Source organism: Falco punctatus (assembly GCF_963210335.1).
Source record: "Falco punctatus genome assembly, chromosome: 11".
Classification (NCBI taxonomy): Eukaryota; Metazoa; Chordata; class Aves; order Falconiformes; family Falconidae; genus Falco; species Falco punctatus.
The window spans coordinates 8,736,525-8,763,423 of NC_137591.1; the positions used below are offsets into that span (position 1 = coordinate 8,736,525).

At 38.3% G+C, this 26,899-nt stretch overlaps 1 protein-coding gene across 6 annotated transcripts in view; it reads left to right on the forward strand.

Moving 5' to 3' along the window:
• Positions 1-26,899, forward strand: part of BEND5 (BEN domain containing 5) — a 557,320-nt gene that overhangs the window by 256,930 nt on the left and 273,491 nt on the right. The window contains exon 1 of one of the 6 annotated variants that reach the window (XM_080407660.1): positions 13,495-13,592. The exons of 3 other annotated variants lie outside the window; for them this stretch is intronic. In XM_080407660.1, coding sequence (XP_080263786.1) covers positions 13,561-13,592 — 32 coding nt within the window. In that variant the 5' untranslated portion in view covers positions 13,495-13,560. Of the gene's footprint in view, positions 1-13,494; positions 13,593-13,618; positions 14,032-26,899 lie in introns of those variants that run through there. 2 more of the 6 variants (XM_080407661.1, XM_080407663.1) reach the window with 2 other exon arrangements.

Sequence of the window (26,899 nt, forward strand, 5' to 3'; positions counted from 1 at the left end):
TCATGCAACAATCAAAGGAGCATCTTAGTGTCTGAATGGCTATTGTGGGGAGTTTTGGCTTCAATTGTTAATCATAATTTTGACAACGGAAACCCACTCTTAGTAGATAAGATTCAAGAAGCTTGAAAAGAGGGTGCTGCCAATCATACCTTTAATGCAGCTAGGGAGAAACTGGGATAGTACCTTTTAAATCAATTGTTTTCTTTCATTTGATGGTTCAGTCCATTGCCTGGTCAGTGCTTTTACCCCTGAGATATGTAGTTGTCACAGTGTGCTTATACTAAAACACGATTTTGATATTTTAATCTTGAAAAGATTGTTTTCTTTCTTCCTTGAAGTCATCATGCTTCATTGATAAAATAATACGTTTCTATGGAGAGTAACGAGTAAAACATAATGGTTTCAAATTAAGACAAAAGCAGAGAAACAAATGAAATTTCCAAAACCAAAGGGCTTCCAAAAAACAAGTGCAAGAAAATGCCAAAATGTGGCTTTTATATAAACAAGCATTCTAGCTAAAATCCTTCTCAATCTCAAACTTTCCTATTAAGTATAAATGGGTCTTTAAATTTCATGTACTAACTGGTATGCCTAGATGCATGTGGCAAAAAACTAACTGGCTAATAACTTATTAGCACCTGCAGTGTATTTGGGAAAACTGGCAGTCATTTGTTGCTGGTCTGAGGGGCACTGTAAAACAAAGTGGAAGTTCTACATTTTGTCTATAAAGATGGACAGTTGAACTTCACTTTAAACTATTGTATTATTACCACAATGGAACTATCAGTCAGCCAGCCAGACATATTAACCAAGCAAGCCATAAATTCCACAAGGTCTTGGAATTGTACTTTTCAGCTTTTTACTTGTGGCTTTCTTAAAAGTTATTGCTCTTCCACTGGCATCTTCCCACGTATATAAAGGTTCTGTCAGCTTTAACCTTCAAAGTGGACTTTTTCTAGGTGCTTTCTATCACTTTCTGAAGTTACTGTGCATATCACATGCACAGTGCAGCCATCATCAATCAAACTTGCGTCACTATGTACTGTTCCCATCTATTGCCTGGTGTCATCCTGGCACTGAAAGTTTAGAAAAATATATATTTGGCTTCCACCGACCTGAGTTTCAAATCCATATTTAGAAAAAGCCCTGGTACAAATTAGCCATTGTGATAGTTGGCATTTCAGCGATGTGAAGGTTTTTGTCACCATTAGCCACTCTTACTGCTCTGTTTTCTAGAAGTGGTGAACCTGGTGACCAGATACTGTATGGTTTCGTAGGGAAACAGCTTGTGCTTACCGCTTCATCATATTACCAGATATACACCTGCTGTCGTGGCTTTCATGGACTCTGTTACATGGCTGGTGAACGAAGGTTGTTACAGGACTTCAGTGTATGAAACAAGTGATTTCCTTTGCTGTGTTACATGATTATGACTTTCAAGGAGTTTCTTGCAAGGGACAAATAAGATATGTTAATATTAAAGCAGGAAAATTTACCGTATTGTTATCGCCAGTCCTGGCGTGCACAGGTCATGGGTCAGTCCAAAAAAAAAAAAAAAAAAAAAAAAAAAATATCAAAATATTTGCTGAAAAATCTGAGACTGAAATACTAATAACAGTACAATGGAAAAAGCTTGATGCTAGGGGGAAAGCGGGAATATGGAGAGCCCCCAAAATGAGATACAACTTCCAAAAAGACAGGGTGTCATTGCTGCTGTGCCTTCCCATCAGCTCCCAAAGTTCTTCCTTTGCCTTGGGTCTCCTCAAAATCCTATTAGCTCCCTTTCTTACTTCCTTACTCTCTCAAATGTGGAAGTTGGTAACTTAAATACAGCTGACATAAAGGGCTTAGTACTTGGTGCCTCGAGTGTGTTATCCTTTCACTGTAACTTTGCATTTGAGAAGCCATACTGAATTTAGGTATCAAATACCTCTTGTTTCCAACCCAAAACTACTGTGCTGCTGTTGTCCTTCCTTCTGCACTGCTGGTGTGCAGTAGTTCAGTGTTTGGAGCGCTTCCCCTGAGTGTGTGAGACCTAGCTTCAGTTCCCATTTGTATTCAAATGGATTCAAGGTCTCATTCCTGGATGAGGTCTCTGATCTAGAGGTTACTTTGGAAGAGAAAGGTGAGAGGATTATTCTCCCATCAGATCTTCTCACTTTTTGCAACAAAGTGAAAGTGAATGTATGCCTGACTGCAACCTTGTCGCTCTGTGTTGCCACGGGGTGTTAGAATGACCCAGTGTCTAATTATTTTGTTCTGATTTTATGACATTTCAGTGTAAAATGTGAAACAGTCCTTGGGAGCGTATAGTGCGATACAGACCCCTATTGTAGGTGTTGTCCTGAGGGCTAGAACTGGAAATCTTTATTTCCCTCCTTTCTCCTCCCACTTCATGCAACTAACAGCAGAAAGAACTGAGTCTCTCCTCCCTGTTACGTTACCCTATACCGTAAGTGGCTAATGCACTTGGAGGCATGGGTTGAGGTCTTATTGGACAGGTGGGATTTGGGAGAAAGACTTGCATGTCCTGAGTGTCAGTGCTGTAGCTGTGATGCCCTTCTTCTTGATGAATTTTGTGAGAAAGGATTTGCTTGGGGATCACGGGAAAGAATGCTATCGAAGGAGGCTGATGCTGTGCAGCTCAGAGCTTGGAGCCTGGCTCCTGGACCTCTCCCTTCTTTCCCTCTGTGTTGTGTTGACAGCGTGTTTCACTTCAGGTGCTGGCTAGTGGTGATGCTGTTCTTAAGCACCTCAGGCCTCAGATAAGGTCTTCCTTCCAGGTTTTACTGTAGATCTGTAACACCTAATACTTTTTTTTTATTTTAGTCCCATATTTAAAATAGAAATCTTGCTGCTGAAAAGTAAGTGTTGTGCAAATGTGTTCTGCTACCGAAACACTCATTTGCTGCTTTCTATAGTAGAGTGTAAATTTGGAACACACATGCATAAGCAATAATTTATTAGTAATTGCTTAATAACTTTATTAGAGTCTAGCTTCTGTTGAGACACTGGGGAAAAGCTACAGCCAATTAGTTGTAGGAAGGTGATGGAACAAAGTTAAAATTTAAATTATTGCTGGAAAGGTGAGCTGATAAACTTTAGTCTAAACTAGTGTATTGGTACTACAACGGAACTATCAGCTCCATATAAAACATTAGTATGACAAATGAGTGCTTTGATCATGCTAGATATAACCATATTCATTTGTTTAATTAAACAATCTAGGCTTCTCTTGGTGTGGGTCATTTTAAAAAATGTTAAAAATAAAATTAAACACATAATTAAGCTGACAAGAGATAAAGACCCTTGTGCAGCAAGTTGAAGGCAGTTAATTTATAAGGAGCCTGGTCCCTGAAGGCTGTGTAGTTTATTAAAGTTACTGAGGCAAAGATGTGATAAAATATTTTATGTAGTGCTTTAAAGGCTAAATTGCTCTGACACTTTTAAAGTCCATGGGATACAGTCAATTAGGATGTCTTGTTATCATGTTTTTTCCTCATAAACTAATCTAAACAAAATCCATGGTTATGCTGATAATTTCTTAAAGTTCCCACAGTAATCTTTTTTCAAATATTTCACTGTGATACATATAATGGACCCTCAACGGTCACTCTGGTTGTAATAAAACTAATCTGAAACACCGTGTCTGACCAAAAATTACAAGATAGAGGTTGTAGACTAACCAGGACAGGGAGTTAAGTTTGAAATTTGGTCAAAATTTAAAAGCCACCTGGTCCTGCAGTTTTCCAGGTACAATCCTCTACAGATGTTCTGGGAGCTACCAAAGCAAGGGCCTGTAAAGGTGCTGTATGAGGGGGAAATATCTGTCTGGCCTTAGATGTCTGGAGCTGGAATAATATTGGTTAGGTATATTCCAGTACTTTGGTTTGGGTTTGAAGATATAGCGTGCTAAAATTCTCATGAGAAAATTAGATAAATTTAGATAATTTGATAAATGCTCACATCAGTAATTTAAATTCTTTTTACTGGTTGATGAATCTGTTCACCAGTTTACAGTCTGCTTTCTTGTAGGGTTAGAAACATGTTTGAAAAGGTAGTTGCAGCACTGAAATAGTTGCTTTTATGTTTGGGAGTAGGCAAATGTATCAATTTTATCTCCGATATTTCTGGGGATTGAAGGGGTTATTTCTCCTGTCCTTTCTAATGGGATGTTTCCAATTTTTGTTGCTACTGTCTTTCAGCAGTTTTATGTCAAGTCGGTCCTTGATCTGTATCAAGGTCACAGGGGAAGCTACTAAACTTCTGCTGGACTTCAGAGTGTTTTTTGGTGGTTTTCTTTTTTTTTTTTTTTTTTTTTTTTTTCTTTAATATATATATAACCCTCAGCTTCTAAAACAAACAGAAAAAGGAAAAAACCCAAAGGATAACAAGCCATGTTCAGGAGAAAGCTAAGGAAAGGCACAGTAGGGTGAAGAGAAATGGATTTAAACCAAAACTTATAAAACCTCCTTGTTTTAAATCAACAAAGATTTTTCAAAGGTTGTATCACTTTGAGAAATCAAGTGAAGTCTATCCCTAACTTCTACACTCCTGGCCATCTCACCTCCTCAAAATGTTTCTTTTTCATCTGTAAAGAGTTCCCTGATTTCCAAGTCCTGTATTTATCACACAGTGTAGTGTGATGAAGGGGGCTGGATGGGGTCCCCACTTATAATTCACTAAAGCTCGGGCCATGGTTCCTTTTTTAATATGTGCATAAATGGCTAAAAAAACCCCAATTAACCCAAGTATATCTGCAAACATCTTTATAGAAAACATCTGATCAAACAGAGATTATTGTCTGGATTTTGCATTGTCTGTGTTTTAGAAGCGTGATTTAAATTGAAGCTGTAAATTTGTGGGGATTTAGCCACTTGTCTGTAGCAGTGAGGTTTGCAACTGTCAAATCCATGTTGAAGAACTGCAGCCAAATGCTCAGTTATAAAATATCCTTTCAGAGAGAGAGAGGGAGAGCAACAGGGCTTGACTGCTCAGAGATGGGCTGTTGTTTGCTCTGTGAGCAATGAACCAAAGCAATCTATAGCTTTATATCTTTTTCTGAAACTTTTCATGCTTTGTATTTTACAATTAATACCGGATCAGCTGTGCCTTAAATTCACTACTGCATAGAGGCTCAGGATCTACTGCTTTCACGTGTTTTAGAGCAGGCCTATCTAACACTGAGAAGAGAAAGGAGTACACAAATTTTGTGCTAATCTTTTAGGGAAAAGAAAATGACATGCGAATGGACTAACAATATTAATGTGGAGCTCCTATGAGGCCTTATAGCCTGTCTTATTCCAGGATTTGGAGATCTGCATTACAGATCTGAGGGCCGGCCTCAGATCACAGAAAAATAAGTAGCAATAAGTGATTCCCAAATGAATTTTAGCTGTGTCTGCACATCATTCAGCTTTCTAAACTTTTATTATTTTTGACTGTAGGTCAGTTTTGATTCATCATTTCAACTGTAGTTTCTATGTGAATATAAAAAGAATTAGAAATTTTCGTCTTTGTTTTTTCAGCTTGATAAAGAAAAAACTCATATTGACTGAAAATTTCTCACTAGTTAATTATATTCAAGTAATCTGTGAGGAGACATAAACACTATTTATGAAAAAGATTAATATGCCATACTTAAGATGTATGCAGGACAAACAAATTATTAAATTTCCTTTTGTTTTGCACAGGAATTTTGAAAGCATGGGAAGTTCATGCTTGAATGCTTCTGTGTTTTTTCATAAAAATTACTCTTGCAGATGAAACTAAATATTCAGGGCCTGAAAGTAAAGGGAGAAATTTGGTTCACTGTAGGATAATGAAAACTGAAAAACAATTATGCTGCTGCAATCAAGATCTCAGCTACAAATAACTAATTTCACTTCTCTTCCACTGCTCCAAAATTTACTGCTTATTGTTCTTAAAATATTTATATGTCTTTGAATTATTTACTGAGCAAAGGACGCTTGCACTCCTTTAACACAGAAGGAGATGAAAGATTATTTCGTGTCAACATAACAGAAGACAATAATAAATCCATAATGTAAATAATATGCCTCAGAAAAGAGCTGTGTATTATTAGTATGTGACTAGATTGCAACTGGGCTCTACTTATGAAAATACTTTTTCTAGCAGTGTGGAGACACTTGGTTTGAGTGAACAAAGTAATCAGACAATCTTTTAGAAAGATACTTGAGATAGTCACCTTGTACTAGTGTTAGATTTGATTGCTGAGAGGATTTGGGGATATGGAAACCAGCAAACAATGAATTAATTTCAATTTTTTCCCCAATTCTGAAAATGTGGGTTTGCAATATTAATGTAAGCAGTGTGAATTCTGACCTTTTCTGTCATTCTGTTTGGGAATAGTGGCTGAGCTTCCCTGTTCCTGTCTGGCCATGGACCGTTGTTCTGCCCTTCTAATTTTCTTCACTGAATTACTGCATAAATTTTCACTGGTACTGTCTGCTTTATTTCAAGTATATTGGGGGTGGGGGTGTGGGGTGAGTAAAGCAACAACTACAAACACCCCTAGGGGAAAAAATTAAAATAGAAGCAAGATATTTTTATACGAAATTACTTGTGCTGTGAAAACATCTTTGCCTTTTCCATGTTTCTCCCTCCCTTGTTTCCATGTAATGTGCATACTCTTGTCATTGCTCCAGCTTTGTCCTGGCCTGTGGTGCTCATTTTCAGAATAAAAGCTGAGCACACAGGGAGACCTAGACTCCTGTATTTGCAAAAATGTTTACTACTGGGATGTTGCAACTGAAGATTTTTATTTTCCTCTTTGCCTTTAAACTGCCATTTGTATGAATATTATGAAATACAATTCGGAATCAAACTTGTGTTGCATTTGCCTTAGAAATTCCCACAGAATTTTAGAGGCCATTTAGAATTGGCTTTTTGAGAATGTGAGAATTACTAAATGTCTGCAGCTTCAACCAAAGGCAAGCATCTACAATTTGGCCTTGATTTTGCAAAACCAAGTTTTAGGAAGTGGTAAATCCTCTTTCTCTTGTTTCTTTTCAGCGGAAATGTGGATGGTCATACAGTCTTCCATAGGTACTTATTTGAAAGGTTGGAGATGTGCACAATTATTTTTGTGGAGGAGTAGTGGAGAATGCTGTAAGAGTTCAGTATGTTGGGAGTATGGCTTGACCTTATAAATTTGACTTTCAGTACTTTCATGACAATCTAACCCAGTTAATAAAATGCTTTGCATTTTCAGGCTCATGTATAAAAATCAACTATATGTTTAATGCAAGACCCAAATATAATTCTGTGCATCTTTTCAGGAAATGAACAGTTTCCAACATAGAAGTTGACACTGTGGAACAGAGCCGGAGACCAGCCAGCCACCAGTCTCTGAGATCTGGCAGTGTAAAGTCATTCATAGGTGCCCAAGAAATAAATTTCCCACATGGCAGTTTCTTTCTAGCCCCAGCAATGATGTTAACTATTAAAATCTTGAAATAAGGGGCAAACCAAAAAGACAGGATAAATGGTCATAGAGAGGAGATAATGGTCACAAATGTTTTCCTTATGTTTCTTCCAGAAAGGCCAATGAATGGAGCCTCAGTCTATATCCTGCTCTCATTGAAACCAATTAGATTTTTTGCATTAACTTCAGTAAGAGCAAATGCAGGCCCCTGGAGATGAAGATTTCTGTCAATATAGTATAAAAACTGTCTCATTTCACGTCATAATGGAGACAGATATGATTTTGTCTTCTACTCTGGTGTAGGATTTATATAATGGAAGGAGAAAGGCACTTTAATCTGTGGGTTAAAATGATTAGATTTTGTCTTCTAAAAAAAAAATAAAAATCACACAGGAATAGTTCTATGAAAACTACTGAGAATCTTTCCTGTACTAAAAGAACAATCATATGATCTTTGCAACTACTGATTTGTGTAGTCAAAGAGTAGCTGAAGCGTATTCTTTATTTTCAACTTTAAGAACAGCAGGTACTTTAATGATGCTGCCAAAAAGTTTTGGCTTTTTGGGGAGATATGAAATCTGAGATGCAGTAGATCTGTACTGCAACCCTTCATCATTCAATTTGCCCTTTTAAATCAGTGGCAGTAAAGATCATCTGCATGAATTAGAGTAGCAAGATATGGCAGACCTATGAGAAAAGATCTATATGAGAATCATAAGAAAGCTTAGAAGTCTGGGTTTTTCTGCTTGTGGTTCTCACCCATAAAAGTAGATACTTTTGAATATTTTTAAATCCTAACAGGAAATAGATGCTGCTCTGAAAACAGGTGTTTTGAAATTCCAATATAGCTGAAGCTTTTCAGGCAACAAGTATGCCAGGCAGTTTTAAATTAAAATATGCTCTAGAAATATTTGAATTTGTGATGTTTTTCTGTCTGTTGGTCACCCTCCTCCCCCTTATTATGTGAATCTAAACGAGGTTTGTACTGTTGATTTCATTTTTTTATGGGAAGCCATCAAGTAGCTGATTATTCAAGTGTGAAGTTCCTTATATGGCAATGAAAGAATTAATTAGGGAATTGAAAGGTGTATATGTAATCTTTTCACTCTGAAGAATTAGTTACCAGTATAAATAGGCTATAAATAGGAAATAAATCTGAAGTATTTACTCTGTCCATTGACAACTTTATAGATTTGGTTTTAGGTATCCTAATTCTGTGACTTATGAAATAATGAACATATTTGTAATTAACATCTTTGAAATTGAAGAAAAAATATCATGTGAAGCTAGCAGGAATCTAAACCAGAAACATTCTTTCCTCACTTCCAGTGCACAAATTGTGCATGGCAGAGGTTATGCAGGAGTTTAGTTCTGCAAAAGTTTTTCAAATTTTCCTTGCCTAATCTTTTTTAAATTGGAACTAGACACACACACACCCCAACCCAAATATTTATGTACATTAAAAATCCTACATTATTTTCCTTTTCAAAGACAATCAAGTGTTGGTTGTTTTGGTGGGTTTTTTTTATTTTGTTTTTTTTTTTTTTTTTCAGAGAAGGAATAGATACTATACAGCAAAGCCTTGAAAACTACTTGCAATTGCAGGCAGAAAGTAACACAATTCTTGTTAGTTTTGTTTGTCCACTAATAAATAATATCAGCACAAACTGATCAGCCCGTTTAAACCATTTATTAAAATTTAAAAAAAAACTCAAAAGAATTGTTGGCTTTTTTTCGTCAGTTGCCAGAGTTTCCAAGAGTCTTGGCTCCATAGCAGCCAGACAGGCTACCAGAAGACCTTTAGCTAGTTGAAGAGAGACTGAAACCTGGAAGCCCTAGGGTATGTTAGTGTCCTGTTGACCTGGGAGTGACCAGCACTATAAGCTAGTAGCAAAAATCAAGATTGATCTTTGGAGATGGTAGACAGAGAAGAGTCTGCTAGAATTCTGCCTGAATTTTTCTGACTGTTTAGAAATGGAACTATTTCTGCAAAGTGTCTTTATTTCAATGTTCAATTAAAAACTTGCAGAAGATTTTCTGAGCAGCTTTCCTTAGATGTGTTCAAAAGCGTGAGAAGTGGGGATGTAGTACAGTGGAGCCTTCATAAGGATTTTACTGTTATGAAGTAAACTGTAATAAATCCCTGCTGGGACCACCATGGACAGATGGGGCAGGTACCTTGACACATGCAGGAGCAATTTCTGTTATCCAATGTTGATGGGACAAACTGAGCTCTTTTTTAATAATGTGTCTTGAGGATGCTGATACTATGCACAGATAAATCAGCTTTTTTTTTTTTTTTTTTTTACTTGACAAATGAAAATCAGATAATAGTGAGTGACTACAGAATAAAATAGATAAATTCAATATAGGTAAATATCAGGTGATGCACATAGGAGAAAAAACCCCTAATACCTAACTTCATATACTTATGATGATGTCTTCTAACCTTATCCTGAATATTCTGGAGTAAGGCATTCCAGTTACAGCACATAAGTCTCTGAGCATATCAGCTCAGTTATGGTTAGAAGGCAAATCAAGTGTTAAAAATCATTAGAAAAGCAAAAATAACAAAACAGAGAATAGCATTACGGTATTATATGAAAATCCATGGTCTGTCTACACCTAGACAATAATTTTTGGCCACCCTCGCAGGCCACCCCGATCTCCAGAAAGCTGTAATAGAACTGAGAAGGGCTCCATGAGAGGTCTAAAAAGATAAGCAAAGCACAGAAGAGTTCCTGTATTTAGGAATGGTTAAATAAATCAGGATCTTTCAGCCTGGAAAAGAGGACTTCTGCAGGCTGTGATAGTAGTCTGTAAAATCATATATAGTGCAGTTAAGGCTCAGTTGTTCACATTCTCTTCACAGTATCTTGTCCAAGAGCCAGGGGAAATCAAATGAAGGTAGTAGGAGCCAGATTCAAAACAAATAAAAAGACGTGGATTTCATGTAGCGGGTAGTTGATCTTGCCAAAAGAATGATGGACGCTAAAATTTTGTGTTGGTCTAAGGGGAGATTGGGCAAGTTCATGGAGGAGAAATTCACTGAAGTTTAGCTAAACACACAGATATCATATCTGGTTCAGGCAGTCCCTAAGTTGAAAATAAGTGGAGCCTGGGTGAATATTAGGGGAAATATAAAAATAGGACAAGTATAAATGATACTTCTCCCTGCTTATCCAGTTATGGCCACTGCTGAAGACAGAATACTGTGCTAGAAAGGTCTTTGGTCTCACTCAGTATGGCTGTTTCTTATGTTAACTGCTTTTACCTGAAATTTACCTGAATTTGAGAAATTACATACTCTATATGCTGAAAAAAAATCAGACTTTTCAGACTTGGAATATGAAGTCTAGGTCCAAAATGAAATTTCTGACCTTGATGTGAACTTTGAAAGCGTGGATGGGAACATACATTCCCCAATGGTAAAGATATCATTATAATCAAATCAAAATTGTGCCTGAAGGCGCAAAATGCGGGAACATAACCCCCAAACAATTCAACACTGTTTTCCTTTTGCCAGTTCTACTGCTTATTTGCAATGCATTTTCAAGAACTCCATATAGAACGAAGTAAAGGGACATCTAGGCAGTGCAATTTTTTAGTTCAAAATTGTCATCTAAAGAAGCCATAGAAATGCACTGTAGATTAATGAGCATAAAGTCTGCAATTTATGCCAATGATGTGTCAAGTCAGGTGTACATCAAAAGGCACATGCAAGCCATTTTACCATATCTGGTGGGCAGGGTGCCTGTAGGATAATTTTATTGGAACTTTTGGATGGGGTACTGTTTCCATTAACGTTATTGCTTCCTTCCATGGCATGTTTATTTTAATTTTTCTATTAAAAACTTTAGGAAAAACATGCTCAAAAACACTTACAAAACTAAACCTGGAACTTGACATTACTCTTATCATTTGACACGGGCAAAATGGACTCTGGGAAAGGGGAAATGTTGGTAATAATCTTTGTGGCATGTTTTATGAATTGGTTATCCTTGTTTCGTAATTGCATTAAATGAAGTTCAGAAATTATTCTTATAACAATTTGAGAACTGAAAATTATTCAGTGAAGACTATCTGAATGCAAAACAATATATGTAACTGTAAACAGGAAAATGAAAATTCAAAAGAAATCTGAGGGACAAGAAATGCTTTTTCAAAGCTGCCTTATTATGAAAACAAAGGATGTGGAAAATAAAACATCGATCTTTGGTTTCTATCATGCGCAATGCGTTACTGGTATACTGAATTTAACCAGTGTGTGAATGCAGAGCTGGCTGTGCAGCCATGAAACCCCTGCTGAGCTCTTCCAGGACTGTGCCCAGCTAGAGATTCCCAGTGTCATTCTTAACAGTGGTTCCAAGTGATCTGTAAGGAGCTGGTCATCACACCTCTCTGTCCCCGCTCTTTTCTGGCCACTAAATTGTCTTAAACATAATTTTAAAAATGAGTGCAGGGAGAGTGTTGCTTTTCCCTGAAAGTAAGTGCATCATATTTTGCAAGAATGGTATGGGCTACAAAAGGGGAAAAAGGGAAAATATGTGTGATCATGAATGGAATGGGCTGTCTGTGAAACAACCTTTCTCAACAAAACAACTTTCCTTGCTTAAGGCACCAGACTCCAATTCATGAAATAACCACTGGCACTTTGCAGTACGTCCTGGGCAGACACCACACAGCCTGTCTACTTGTGCCTGGCAAGCCAGGTGAGAACAGGCTCTCCCTTAAGACAGATCCATGTGGAAGGAAAAGGTGGCATAGTCTACTGTTCACATTACAGATTTTTGTAGAAATTTTTATGCCAGGAAATAAAATAATAAATATTTCCTATGTCTTTGATCCATAGCTTGCTACTTATTTCTCTATTATCCCGTGAGGCTGGATAATCATAAGGTAACAAATCACTATATAATCCTATTATATCCACAGTTTCTTTCAACGTTCACTGTTTTAGACAATTGTTTAATTAGTTTTCATTCATTTCCACCACTATTATGGAAACCTTTTCTTTTGACATCCTTGAAGTGTTGCATCCCGTAGGTACGATGGGATATCTTGTGCTAAGAATAATTTTCCCCTGTAAAGCTTTTTAAGCACTATAGAATCTCATTTTTTCTAATCAGCACTCTAGTTTCTTGTGGGCTAAAATTAGGCTTCCTGTCTCTGGCATACGAGGCGTCAGCGTGTGTGACCTTCAAGCTGCCATCCGGCCTTGAAGTGCAATTTTTGCATCGGGAAATCTAGAGGCAGCAGCTTTACCCTTTTTTGCAGCAGCAGCAAGATCATCAGAAACAGTCAACTGAGCAGCAACTGCAGGCATATCACTCACAGGAAGCCATGTTACTGTGGTGCACAGAAACCTCTCTCCAGCACTGAAATGCCGACATAAAACAGAGCTGATCCTCCAGTGCTCTGTGCATTCTTGCAAGGTGACCAGCCTGGAGGGTTTGCATGAATATTAATGGATAAACTATAGAATGATGAAGAATCAATACTTTAATCTGCATAAGGATAATATGCATTTCTTATGCATTGTAGAGCTGCTGCACTACAGTGTCTGAATTTCACTTATACGCTAAACTCATCTACAATCTCTCTCCTTTTGAATTATGCATATATTACATAGACTGTTGCCTACAACAGATTTATGACAATCTCATTGCACCTATGCAAATCTTTTTTGATTTTAAGCATTCAGGCTGTGCTGCTTTTGGCTGGGATAGAGTTAATTTTCTTCACAGTAGCTAGAGTTGATTTTCTTCACAGTAGCTAGTATGGGGCTACGTTTTGGATTTGTGCTGGAAACTGTTGATAACACAGGGATGTTTTTGTTACTGCTGAGCGATGCTTACACAGAGCCAAGGCCTTTTCTGCTCCTCACCCAATGCCACCAGCAAGGAGGCTGGGGTGGGGGGGGGGATAAGGAGTTGGGAGGGGACACAGCTGGGACAGCTGAGCCCAACTGACCAAAGGGATATCCCATACCATATGACGTCATGCTCGGCATATAAAGCTGGGAGGAAGAAGGGAAGGGGGGGCTGTTCGGAGTGATGGCATTTGTCTTCCCAAGTAACTGTTAGGCGTGATGGAGCCCTGCTCTCCTGGCGATGGCTGAACACCTGCCTGCCCATGGGAAGCGGTGAATGAATTCCTTGCTTTGCTTTGCTTGTGCACATGGCTTTTGCTTTACCTGTTAAACTGTCTTTATCTCAGCCCATGAGTTTTCTCACTTTTACTCTTCCAGTTCTCTCCCTCATCCCACCAGGGGGGAGTGAGTGAATGGCTGTGTGGGGCTTAGTTGCTGGCTGGGTTTAAACCATGACACGAGCACTTAATGTCTTTACTGAGGGAGAAAAATTGTTGTGCAGAAGTGAATACAAAAAGGTTTTATTACGCTATATACTGCTCTTACTCACTTTCATATTAGTTCCACATTGCATCTGGTCAGTTAAATGACCATTTTTGCAATGCTCTGAGCACTTTGTTCACTGTAGCTACAGAATAATATTCTTTGTCCTCTCTTTCTTTCACGTACCAGGTACAGCAGCTGATAACAACAGAACTGAAGTTACAGCTTGGTAATCAGCATTTTAGGTTATTTTAATTATGATGGATGAAGAAGAAAAATGGCAAAAACATGCTTTCAGTAGTACCGAGCAAATATGACATGGAACTGATACACAGAGCTTATATTACAGATCTGTCAAATTACCCAAGGATAATTTGGGTAGCTGGCAGATTCCCAGCTCATCAGTTCAGTAGTGCAGGCAACACATGCCCGTTAGTTTTGCTTGGGCTTGACACGTAAATGTCTGACCATCACCAGATCAGCTTTAATTGATAATGGACATCTGATTTGAAAATAGGTGTGTTCCCCTTTAAATGGTAGCTGTCACATCACATCACGTCATATCACATATGTCACATCATGTTCCATTAAATCACATTATATGCTGGCATGATGCAAGATAGCATGATGAGGGGCTAATGTAATAAGACAGCTAATACCTGCTAACAATTTGAGTGGTGGGTATCAGGTCTAAATGTGTGCCAGACTTCAGTTGAGTGTTTGAGAAAGCAAAGTCTTTACCCAGAGAGCGGGCTTTTCTTCAAAGGGTAACTCTGGGAGATGCCCAGCTCCCTATTTATAACCAGTAGTGATATACTTTATGTTTTATAAAGTGATTTATGGCACCGTAAGGGACATACTGGGGAAGAGATTAAGGTCTGTCAGAAAACATGCAGAAATTTGACATATATGGCTTCCGTTTCTTGGCTCCTGGCTCATTGTAGGTGCCAAAGTACTCTGGTGATTTACCTAATACGAAAACTTAATTTATGAATCAGATGAAGCCTTGCTTAACTCAAGAAAGTTCAACTGAGTGATCTACTAGAAAATGTTCGATAATCTGCAAAATATGCTATACCGTTTTAATGATCGGGCTAAGTTTTTGCACAGTGTTTATGCAGCACCCTCTGGGATCTCCACAGGTTAAATTACAGTATATGCAAGAGTGAGTTATGACTTGAGTAAAGGCAACGGGGAAAGCACAGTATGTGCAGCTTCCATTTTTCATCGCTTGCACTACATTTGCAGCAATGTCAGTAACATAGACCTTGGGGAATCAGAGTCATTGCTAAATCACAAGGGAAATTTCTCATGTAGCTCTTCCCAAATATTGATTGTTAGGCAATCTTTGAAACCTGCTATGTAAAGAAATTTTTGCTTGTAGACTGTGGGGATGCAAAGGTTTCTAAGTCAAACATAATGCAAGATAAAAAGTCTCCTAATTGGTGAGGTTTTGCCTCAGGTTTTTGTTGTTGCTTTCTGCACCAAGTCTCATTAAAACTCCGAATAATTCATGTGTCCTGTGTTATCTATTTAAAGAACTGATTAGGTTGTGGGTTTGCTTTTTTTTTTTTTTTTTTTTTTTTGTCCCCAGTCCATTCTTTTTGGACCTTAATTTAATGGGAAAAAGGCTAGTCATTTTCTGGAATTGCCATGGTATGATCATTTACAGTATAATTTAAAAACCTTGAAAAGTCTGCATCAATCATGCATGTATAGTAATTGCTGTGATAACTGTTTCTGGGTGCTTAATTATTATGAAACATTAGGACTGTATGTCCTTTTGTAATCCTTCCTGATAGCCTTCTAGCTTGCACCATATCTGTGTCCTATCCTCTACTCCATAGAGCCTATCAGCCTCTGAACAGGTAAGTCCTTTTGAACGCTCTTAGATTCTGCTTTCCTTGGGTACATTAGTAACAGTTAGAGTGGTCATTATACTGAGAATAACCATTTTTCATCTAATTAAATTGATTCTGATAACTCTCAAAATGTCAAGACTTCAGCTTTCTGGAATCGCTCGTGGGAGATGCTAAATTGACAGTGATCATTAATTATAGATTTTCACCCCTTGCTGGAGTTTACTGTAATGGGGTCTGTTTAGTATTATCTTTTGAGTTACTTGGAGTCTGCAGCTTGTGCAGAGTGCAGCAGGCCCTGCTTTGTGCTCTAGGTTAGACTGAACATGTGTGTCAGTCTTGAGTAAACTCTATGTGAAAATTTAGAGACGTTATTTGTGCATTCTTTTCCTTGTTTGCTGTGTAAGATGCTCACAAGTTACTGTTACACCGCCCAAGAGATACACTGATTTTAGAGTTATGACTCTCTCACCTCTTGAAGTGAATGCACCTTGACGGGGGAGTGGGAGCATGGGTATTCCAGGTACTGCCTTTAGGCAACAGGATGACAACGGCTTCAGTGTTTTAGGATATCAGTGTGCTAGAAGCCCAGGTTTTCTTCCTGTATCATTGCAAGGATGGAAATCAATTGAGGTGCTTCCTTGCTGCTATATTTCAGATGGGGTAATTCCACTTCAGTCTCCGTATCTTGTGTTTCCATTTGACTTAACTGCCCTAAAAGCTGCAACCAGTGAAGATAAAACTGTAGGTGCAGTGACTGGGGTGGAGTTTGGGCTACCCACAGACAGCACCAGCTGGGGGTGCCTGAGAAGGCTGAGCATTTTTTGTAAAATATGTACATCTCTCAACTTTTGGCGACCTGCCAAAAGTATGACAAAGTGACCTGCAGAGTACATGATTTTGGTTGGACACGTCCTGTGGTTTATTGCTTCAAATGTTTTTCTTCTGTTGAGTGTGGCTGATACAGTTTGTTGGTTTAATCCAGTTATTTATTTTCACTTCTAATTTTTTTGTGTTCCTAGAGACTATGGTTTGTGGATGCATCAGATAACTGAAAATGTTATCACAGCTGTTGCATTACAGCATAAACAAAGGATGAGAGAAGAGTGACTTGTTATTTAAAATATATAATAATTTAAAAATATATTGGATTTTAAATATTCGATTAACATAAATACCAATAAGTCCTTTCCAGGCTGTAATGTGGATATGCAGGCTGTGTAATATTTGAGTTTACCAGTAGAAATACTGACATGCTGCTCTGGTTCATATCTCCAGTTATATATTATCTGTCCAGTCTCTGATACCTATTTTTTTCTTAGTTGTCACAACTCTATGAAAGCTTGCCATCTCTCACCTCCACTCATATGCTACTGTACAACTAGATCTGCTCCTTGCTGTGCATCAGATTTGTCTGTTCCATCACACTTCTCTGCACCCACTCTGGAATAACCAGTTTAGGATTGTCACTTCAGTTCTGGCTTTTATGCATTCCCTGTTTGAATAGATGGCTTCTCCCTGATCTATAATTTCTAACTCTGCCTATTAAATTAGGGGGAGGTCATCTGAATATCTTATTTTCTTTCAATGCCTATCAGGCCCTCCACAATGCATTCCTGGTTTTTCTTACTGTACAGATCGGTATACACTGCATATAGATAAAGGCACAAAATATACAGTAACATATGGAACTTAACTATTGAATGGATAATTTTCAGGGAGCCATTTATATTGTATGGTGATTTAAAGATAGTGTGATGTACCAAGTTAAATTCTGCCACCCTTAGCACTCGTGCAAAATAATAATGCAAAATTATTCTCTTAATTTCAGTGGAATCACAGCACCCTGTTGGTAAGGAGGGCTGAAGTTGGCCTGCTGCATTATTTTAATAGATTTGTTTTAAAGACAGTCTCTTCTACCTCAAAATCAGTAGTCTGTGAGAGGAACCCTATCTATGCTGTTAACTGACTTCACTGTGACATAGGTTTTGTTATTTTGTGGTATATGTATTGTGTTCCTACAGCAACTTGCGTTTCAGTTCAAAAAGGAGTTTGCTTTGTCAGTCTAGATGTTTGTTGTGATAAGTATTTGGAAAGTGCTTTGGGCCAATGGTCTTTTCCTCTTCTGATGTTATTTCATGTTCTTCATCTCAATTACAGTAAGTTCTATGGAGATAACTGTGTGCAAACGGTCACAGCAGCAGTGGGATAATGATGAATGTGAATGGCTGTCAGTAGTAAAAGCCCCAGGTGACAGGGATCTGTGCAGTATGCTACTGTTTTGTTTCTAGATGTTAACATTTATGCTACTGATTACCAGGAATTCCGATGCTTTGCTATGAGTGGTTATAACCCCAAAATTATTAGCAAAAGAGTGCAATATATAAGCTGCAGTATAATTTTAACTACTTTTGTTCTTCACTTCTAAAACACAAACCATAATTGTTAAGGTTTTCTTTGTCATTAGTTTAATAGTTTGTTACAGTGTAGTTTGCAATTATGTTTTTTCTTTTTCCTGCTTGAGATGTAAGATCATAAATGAGTTACAGAACTGTTGTTCCTAAATTGAAAGGATGGATGTGTCATTGTTCAGCAACTTCGGGAATTCTGTTCCAACAGCATCAGTGTGTCATCAGGTTTTTTCATGAGGTGTACCATTTTGTTGTAAAGGAATTCATTCCTAAGTGTGATACAGCTTCCAATGTTGGTTTCAATTTACTCTGCAAAAGCATTTTCAGTGTTGTCTGAAGACTCAGTGAGGGGGGAAAAGAAACCCCAGAATGATGCATTAAATTACAACATAATTAATTGAAAGTGGAGTTATGCAATGTATTACATTTTATATCTTTTTACAGTGATGTTACTGCTTTTAACCATGGAAAACATTGGACCTAAATGCTATTATTTTTCCCTTAAAATAAGGCTTTTCATTTCAACCACATTAACAAATGTAAGTGATCTGTGAGAGTCCTAGTACTTAAGTTCTTTGGTGTAAGGCCTTAAAATTCACCACAGAATGCATAAAGATTTGTGTTTTGTCATCCTGACAGAAAGTGGCTTAGGCTCAGTCTACTTATTTTGAAAAAACGGTGTTTTTACATTCTCTACATGTCCCAGACTGTGCTACTACCTTCCATCTCTCCTACCCCTGGAGGAGTGTTTACCAGCACTGCATTTAGATCAGGGAGTGCCCTCCACCACCCTTACTAGGTGTGCTAAAGGGCTAAGTGGGAACAGTGGTTCCACCAGAGGACTAACTGGGAACAGTGGCTCCACCCACTCTGAAGCTGTGGATTCAGGGAACATCCAGCTTTGCCCATGTAGCCCTAGGTGGGTACGCACAGCAATGGATAGGGAAGTTGCACTTCTGTAGTCAGGAGGAGGAGTAGCTCCATTTTACCACTGCTTTGCCTCACAGAAGCTGAACTGAATGGAATGCAGGGGAGGTGTGGGGGTACTACAAAAATGGCTGCTGTTGACAAACCAACATGCAAATGTGCTTGATTGTCCCTTCTGTACAGTGTGCAGCAAGTAAGGAGGCCATGTACTAAGTGATAATGAGAAAGCAATGTATAGAAGAGCAGCTCATCAGTACTGTTTTCTCAGTATTTCTGTTTTCTCAGTGTTGCTTGAATCGCATGGAGAAAATAAACAATGAAGATTTTGCTATGCAAATATTTTGCATATGCAGAAAGGGGATAGGTTCAGAATCAAATATTTAATTTTGCAAGCTTGCTGCTATTTTGACGTGCCATTTATTTTTCTACCCGTTGTGCTTGTCCATGGTTTCCCATGTGCTACGCATGGTACCCAAGCTGACCAGAATGTTACTGGACATCTGTGCAAAATTGCAGACACTTAAACACAGCTGCTGGAGTTTTGCCAGCTTCTATTATTGTTCACATGCAGAGAATGACAGTAGCAGACAAAGCACCTCGTGCAATCTTTTGTTGATTCATACATTTTTGTGTTAAATGTTTCTCTTTAAATGCAAACTTTTTGTTGACTAGAACACGTGTCCTTCTAGAATTATGTATTTGTAGTCAAAACCAAGAACATCCTGAAAATTAGTGATTTATTGCTGTGCTCCTTTTTATGTTTCAGCTGTAACACTCTGGCTGTGATACTAATGCTTGCACATATGTCATGGTATAACATGTAATCGCTTTAAGATATTCTGTCAGTTTAAGCTATTTATATTAGCTAGTCATAGTGACTGCATAGCGAGTTGATCCCAGAAAAACTGGAAGTATAAACACAAGCAGGTTAAAGACCCTTTCTTACATTGCATACTCAACAATGTGTAACTACAAACTTGCATTCCTACATGCAGAAAACTTTTAACAGAAAGTGATTAAAAAATACAAGTTTGTAATAAGGCTTGAGATTTCTTCCTTTATTAGGGAAGTCAAGAAAATTGTGTCTGCTTTTAAATTGAAGGAAATAAAAAGTATATGTAGGGAAGAATACTTGACAATTCTGCTGCCACCTTTTGATCGTATCCTGTAGTTACAAGTAATAGTTGAAAATCATTTAATCCAAAGTATCGAAGCTGAAAAAAGTATGTATATAACTCTATAGGGGAATAATTATTTAATGTATTGATGCTAGAATTGTAACTGAGCAGGTGGCCATCTTAGGCACTGCACTTGATGTACAGCTTTATTAAGCAACTTTGTTCAAACTGTATAATAACTTATCATTTTTATCAGTCCTCTCATTTTAAGTGTATAAATAAGTAATGAATTGCAGCTATGTTCTATTCATTTTCTCGACTTACTAGGTCTTTACTGTAATACATTTTTTATTAAATGTAGTTTAAATCATGGTTGCCCACTTCCTCTGTTGTTAAACGATCTGGCTGTCCTGCTTTGTGCTACCTGCTTTCCTTGAGGTTGTTGGAGATTCCTCAAGCAGCTGCAAGTCATCTCTTGGGACTGAATTGTCCGTATCTCCTCTCATGTTACCTATGAATATCCTCTATGTCAAGATTGCATATGTGCATCAGATCATGTGATGGGGCTGCTTCCTGGATGGACACACATCCCAGTGCAGGGGGAATGTCTCCTTAAGCAGATGACATGCATATCCAAGCATATGATGGTCTGTAGTACTCATGTGGTGTGGTAAAGCATTAGATAGCTCACCCATACCAGAAATTTGAGCACCCAGTGGCCTACTCAGTTTCTAAGACTATGCAGTGAGGCTGGACATAGTGCCCACTGAAGGATGGGTTGGTACATAGTTTTCTTGAAGCTTCTAAATAACCGATTATGAACTTGAACTCAGATGACAGGTATGACTGCCAGGTCTGGTGCTTATTTCTTGGTTAATCTTCACTGTTTTCCTGAACTGCCAATCCATAAAGCATAGTGTGCTGTGCCAGAAAGATGTTCTAGAATTAGTTCTTCAGGGTCTAAATAGTTTAAAGCCATGGTGATGGAGGCCATATATATAACTAGCGATATTAAAAAACTATGATTAAAAACCAAAATCTTTGTTCTAAGAATGGTTTGGAATATTTGGATCTGTTGCCAGTAGGGAGATATTGAATTATTATAGTATAAAGATAATTTTGTAATAAATGAACAATCTTTTTCACAGTGAATTTCCTTAATATGAGAATAGGGGTCTATTCTTAACTGACTCACGGGCCAACCTTGCTGCTGCCATGGACGACAGTGTTATCCTGGCAATACAGATGTTTAAACTTGTTAGAGAGCTACTGTATCTTTTTAAAATTTAAATTTACATAGGATTGAGTCAAAGAAAGTGTTAACTTTGAGCTTAATTGTCTCTTTGGGCTTAGATTAGTGTTTCAAGTAGAGGGTAGCTGGGAGCCACAGCTGTTTCAGAACAGTGTGGTTGCAGGAAATGTTTGAGGCGACCACGGCAGGAGTGGAAGCTGCTTGAGAGAGACCTGTGTTTGAATTGGTGACCCGTACTCAAGATGTTTGTTAGCATGTTAACAGGTAGAAATGTATATTTTCCAATTCTTAGTAAAAATGGGAATTAAGAACCTTGGAATGCTGGAAGTTATCTGTCAGGAGCGATTAGCAAGAGCTGAGACTTTATAGGGAAATCATTTGAGAGGGAAGCCACGGTCCCCCCTGCAGACAGGCCAATTATGGAACACTTTTGCAGCAGCAGAAGCAATACAGGCATAGTCGTGAGGAGCCCAGAATTCATCACTGTGGTCAGCATTGTGGCTAAACAGCATTGTTACTAACAAATGTAAAACTCTTGTCAAAACTAAGACTTGCCAGCAGGGGTGAAACACAGGGAGGGAGCTCTGGAACAGGCTGGAGCAATGTGAGAAAGTGAGGTGGAAACTAGTTTAGATGGCCTTTTGTTTTCAGGGTACACTTTCACCGCAGGACATGAGGAATCAAATTTGTAATTTCCAGATCAGGTGATGCACCTGATTGCTAATAGTACAAGTGAAAATATGCACAGAAGTGCTCTATTATGTCATAAGACTGCCTCATGAACAGGTTTTTTTCATTTGCAGCTGAGTTGTGCTTCTGTTTATCTCAGATACCTATTACACTTTCATTTACACTGTGACAGTGTTTGGTTATAACTGATGCTCGCCAACTCAAGGCAATTAAAACTGCTGGTCCAGTGTTGCTTGTCTCAAAACATGCTTAAGCATGGTATTACTACATCTTTGCTCTAAGGCTGAAATGTGTGTGTTTAATGGTTTCAGCTACAGTATGGAATAGGCTGATTATAACAGGGCTAGATCAGTGGAATTGTTGAAAATAAGATGAAGAATTAAGTGTGGTGTTATCATCTAGCTGTAATGACACCTGCACAGAGACTTTAGTCTTGACCCAAGGGGTGTAGTACCTGCACCCAATTTCAACACATCTTCTTCTTCCCTTGGTAGTTGTCCCCTGTAACAGACCAAATGCCTTAAAAGACAACAAGATAAGCTGCTTAAATTCATAGCTACCAGTAACTAGTCTGTGAATGCACAGCAATATGTTATTTATCACAAAGCAAAGATGAGTTGGAGTTCGAATGATGAAGCTGAGACATGAACGTATAGAGCTTGGATTTTTTATTTTTATTGAAGAATAGCATGTCTCTAAGTGAGAAATGAATGACTAAGCCCAGAAATGTTGACTGCTTCAAGGTGAAACAGGTCAGCTGGGAAGAAACCCTGATCATGAGCAAGTCTGTCAATGGTGGGGAGGCACCTTTCACCACCTCCTCTTTCTGTACTCTTTTTTTCACGTTTTGGCTTATGCCACACTGTTCATTTTCTGTGGTTGTTGACCCATTTCTCACATGTTTCTCACATGGGCTCTAACCAGTTGGGGGTGGGGGGAGATGACAGTATGCCTAGACCCTATGATAAAGCTTAACTGTGAGGCCCATCAGCAGGATAACGGTATCCCCCAAATTTTCCCTGCAGCACTTGAATGATTGAATGTAATTTCCAGAAGGCCATGCCCTAAAAAGAAACTTGTCTTTCTCATCTGCTTCATAATGATAGTTGACTGCACACAATAAATGTAGTTTTGATTGTTAAGTGTCATAGTGGTGAACCTTTTTGATGTCTGGTGCCAAATATATATTGCTTTTTAACTGCTTGTCATTGGTGCTGGTCCAGCTTTGGCATCTATGCCTACTGCTTTTGCTATCGCTAAGAAAAGTAAGTCAGTAACCTGCTACAGCAAGAGTTGAGAGGGTTGCAGAATTGTTGACATCTCCTAATTTTGTAGCTGCAACTGTGAATAAATAGGACTTTTCAGAATCCTTGAAGTCCCTGTTCAGCAAAACTTGTAGGAATATAGTTAACTTTATAAGCATGTATTTAAATTCCCATGTGACTTAAATATATATACTCTACTGTGCAGAGTCGGATTGAAAAGTCAGTGTGTGTTTTGCTATGCAGGCTCAATGTAGAAAAACACTTAAATATGCCAAACAGCAAGCATCTGGCCTGTGCTTGCACTTCTTTAGTAGCTGCCCCAAAAGAAAGATGTGGGGCATTCCAAACCTCTGGCATTCAATACAAACTTCAGATCCCAGTGAGACCAGACTGGATAGACTACAAAACAGCCTGGACTATAATTGTCTAGCTTTAATAGAACAATCAGAGCTTTTACCTGTGACAGACAAAGGTTTTCTTCTTTGTCTAAGGGATAAAAGTGTCCACTAAAATATCTCAGTCGTAGTATTTCTTAGTTGCAACCCTTTATTCTTTCAACATATTCATAAAAATGAACCAGATGGGGTAAAGGCACTGCTTGAACCAACTTTTACTGTCCTTGAAATGGTCTTTGATACCAAAATATTATTTCTGGTTATTTAATGTTATTACATATAACTTGGTTTTGCTACAGCCAAATTTTGCCTTACCTGTCTTTTTGGACTAACATTAGGAATGTTTTTTGCACGTGTTCATTAATGAAAGCTCTCACAGCCTTCACATTCAAATAATTTAGTTTAGTAGATGATGACTCAGATGTATAAAACACTTGTTTCTTTCCTTGCAATTATCCAGCTGCCAGGCCATAAGAGAATCATTCCCTTGGATATTTCATCGTAGCTTAGACCCCACTTTGGCAAAATAGCCGTATCACTTACATGATACTTAATTTCTGAGAATGCAGCTACTACATGAATCATTATAAACTAAAAGTCTTGCTTTAGGACATCTATAACTGCTGCCAAATCTTTTTTGGGGAGATGAGTATGTATGTGTGTAATCCAGTGAGCCAATCTGTCAGCTTCTTCAGATGGCGTAACTCCCTCAAGGTTAAAGGCTGAGCTTTTGATTCCTTTCTTCAACATGGAATTTCTTTTTATTATGAAGTATTAGAAATGGCTCACAGTAAAAGTACCTTTTGATTGTATTGTAGTTGAGAGCAGGGCAGTACAGCCTTAGTCGCATCACATGTTCCCAATCACGTATGTCAGACTCATCATTAGTCAGCTCCACAAGCTCCTGCCTGTAAGTAATACCTAAGTTACAGAGTTCTTTGTAAAAAAGAGTTCTTAACCTGGGAAAGAGTTGAAAGGTACATCTTTCTCCACTATATCATCTGCTTTAAGAATCTTCTCCCAAGTTCATCCCTGCCTGATCTGTCCGCTTCATTACCAAGAAAGCAGGAGGTCTCAGCTGAATTGTGGTAATCACATGTTATTTCCCAAGGGCCCAATCTCCTGTTTCATAGCCTCATGTTTAAGTGCCAAAGACAAAAGTAGGTATTCTGAGGCAACTATGTCCCAAAGCCTACTGCCTCATTAGGTGATGGCAGAAATTTGTAATGGAAGCTGCCTCTCTAATACCCCTGAGCAGTGTAATATGATTCTGCTGAAGCTTTGACTTGTCGCTTTCTCAGGATGAGATCTGATACGCTTGCTGGGTGAGATGTGATCAAAATATTTTGTTTCTCTTAGTCTAGTAATCTAATTGTTGAAATGTAACGTGACCCCCTTTTCTGGAGCATAACTTCCAAATTGGTATAATCTGTCTGAATAGAAACTACTAGTGATTTCACATAAAACACAAAGAACTTATGACTCCAATTTTATTGATTAGGGAGATAAATATCTACTTTAATATGTTCTTGGGAATTTTGTGTAAATTATATGCTTGGCAAGCCAGCATTGTATTGTTACTGTGTTAAACTACTTGTTAACCCACAGAGAAATGTGGAGGTGTTTGGACATTATTCTCAAATGCCCCTGTGAATTTTCACATGTAAAAAGGCCAGAGATTTGTGACTTGCAAATCTATATGATTTGTCTGGTGTCTGTAAATGAAAAACAAGATAAATGGAGATCCCTGGATTCTTTAATTTTCTGTTGTAGATTGCATGAAGAATACATTTAGATATGGAGCTATGAAGGGAGAGGATGAATGATTTTAATACCTCTAAAATGGCTACAGTGCCAATAGTTTTGCACAGTGTCTGTTTAGCTAGATATGGCAAAGTCCATGTATAATGTATAACCTATTAGGAGTTTTCATCTACAGGCTACTGGTTCAAAAAAGTGATTTGCTTACTTTTCTTTCTTGCACCAAACTGTTGTTGGCATCTGTCTTATGATTTGGGATCTTTAATTGTCATTTGTTCTTCCCAATAGCATCTTCAATGCTATTGTTTGAGTGGACTGTGGAAAACTGCAGAAATATTTGTAAGACTTATTCCTGTCTTTCATTTTGGCCCACTGTCAAGTTTAAAATCCTAATTTCATCAGGACCTGGATAATATTTGGCCATGCATGATTTAGCAAGGTGGATGTGCTTTCTACAGAGCTTTACATTAAACTAGCAGTGGTAACTGTGGTCTTAAACCCTTTTAGCATGGTTAATTCAGGAACTGGTTATTAGTTTGGCTAGAGGAGGAGAGCACTTATGATAGGCTGCTTTGCTAGCAGATCATGGTGTGTCTGTCGTGTAAATAAACCCTAATGGTATCTTTACATGTATAATCTTGTAGATATTGACTGTAACACAATGGATGGATATCAGGAAGCTAAACTGATTTCTTCCCTTTTTGGTGTTCAACTTTTCCAAGTTGATGATGCTTTTGGGAAAGGGGTGTCAGGAAGGCAATGCGTGGTTGGCAGGTATGAAATGCATCTAAATAAAAAAGGCTGTTATTAACACTGACTTGAGTAGAAGTCTCATGACTGTCTCTTTGTTTAAGAGAGACTGCAGTGCCAATAGTAGTTCGCAGTGTAGTTATCCCACCAAAACTAACAGCTGTGTTATCCCCTTCCCTCAGGCTCAGTGAGCAGCAAGTGTCCCCTTGTTTAGAGACAGCAGAAGCAGTAGAAGCTGTATGCCACTGCAGGGAGTGGCCTGGGAGGCTGCGCCTCGCAAAGCCTGAGCCAATACAGTAAGATGGATTTTCCTGGAGTGGCTGAAGTCCGGGCTCCCTGTTAAAACTGTCTGTATAAGGAGCTACACAGGGAAGGGAGAACATGCTCAAAGGCAGAACATCATCATGTAGGCTTGAGGTGCTCTATAGTGGTTCCAGAGGGCCTACCTGGAAAAGGAGCTTATCTGCTGCTTCACATGAAGAATTAGTATTAGCACTGGCTTTAGATGATGCAGAACATGTCAGTCACTAGAAAGAGGTGACTGGAATCTGGTGTCTTCCAGATTTATTATGCATGATTTTGGTATTATGATATTAGCAAGTAAATTACCATTGCTGTGTGGATGGAAGTCTGTGAGCAGTGAACATCAATGATGATCTATAGTTTCAG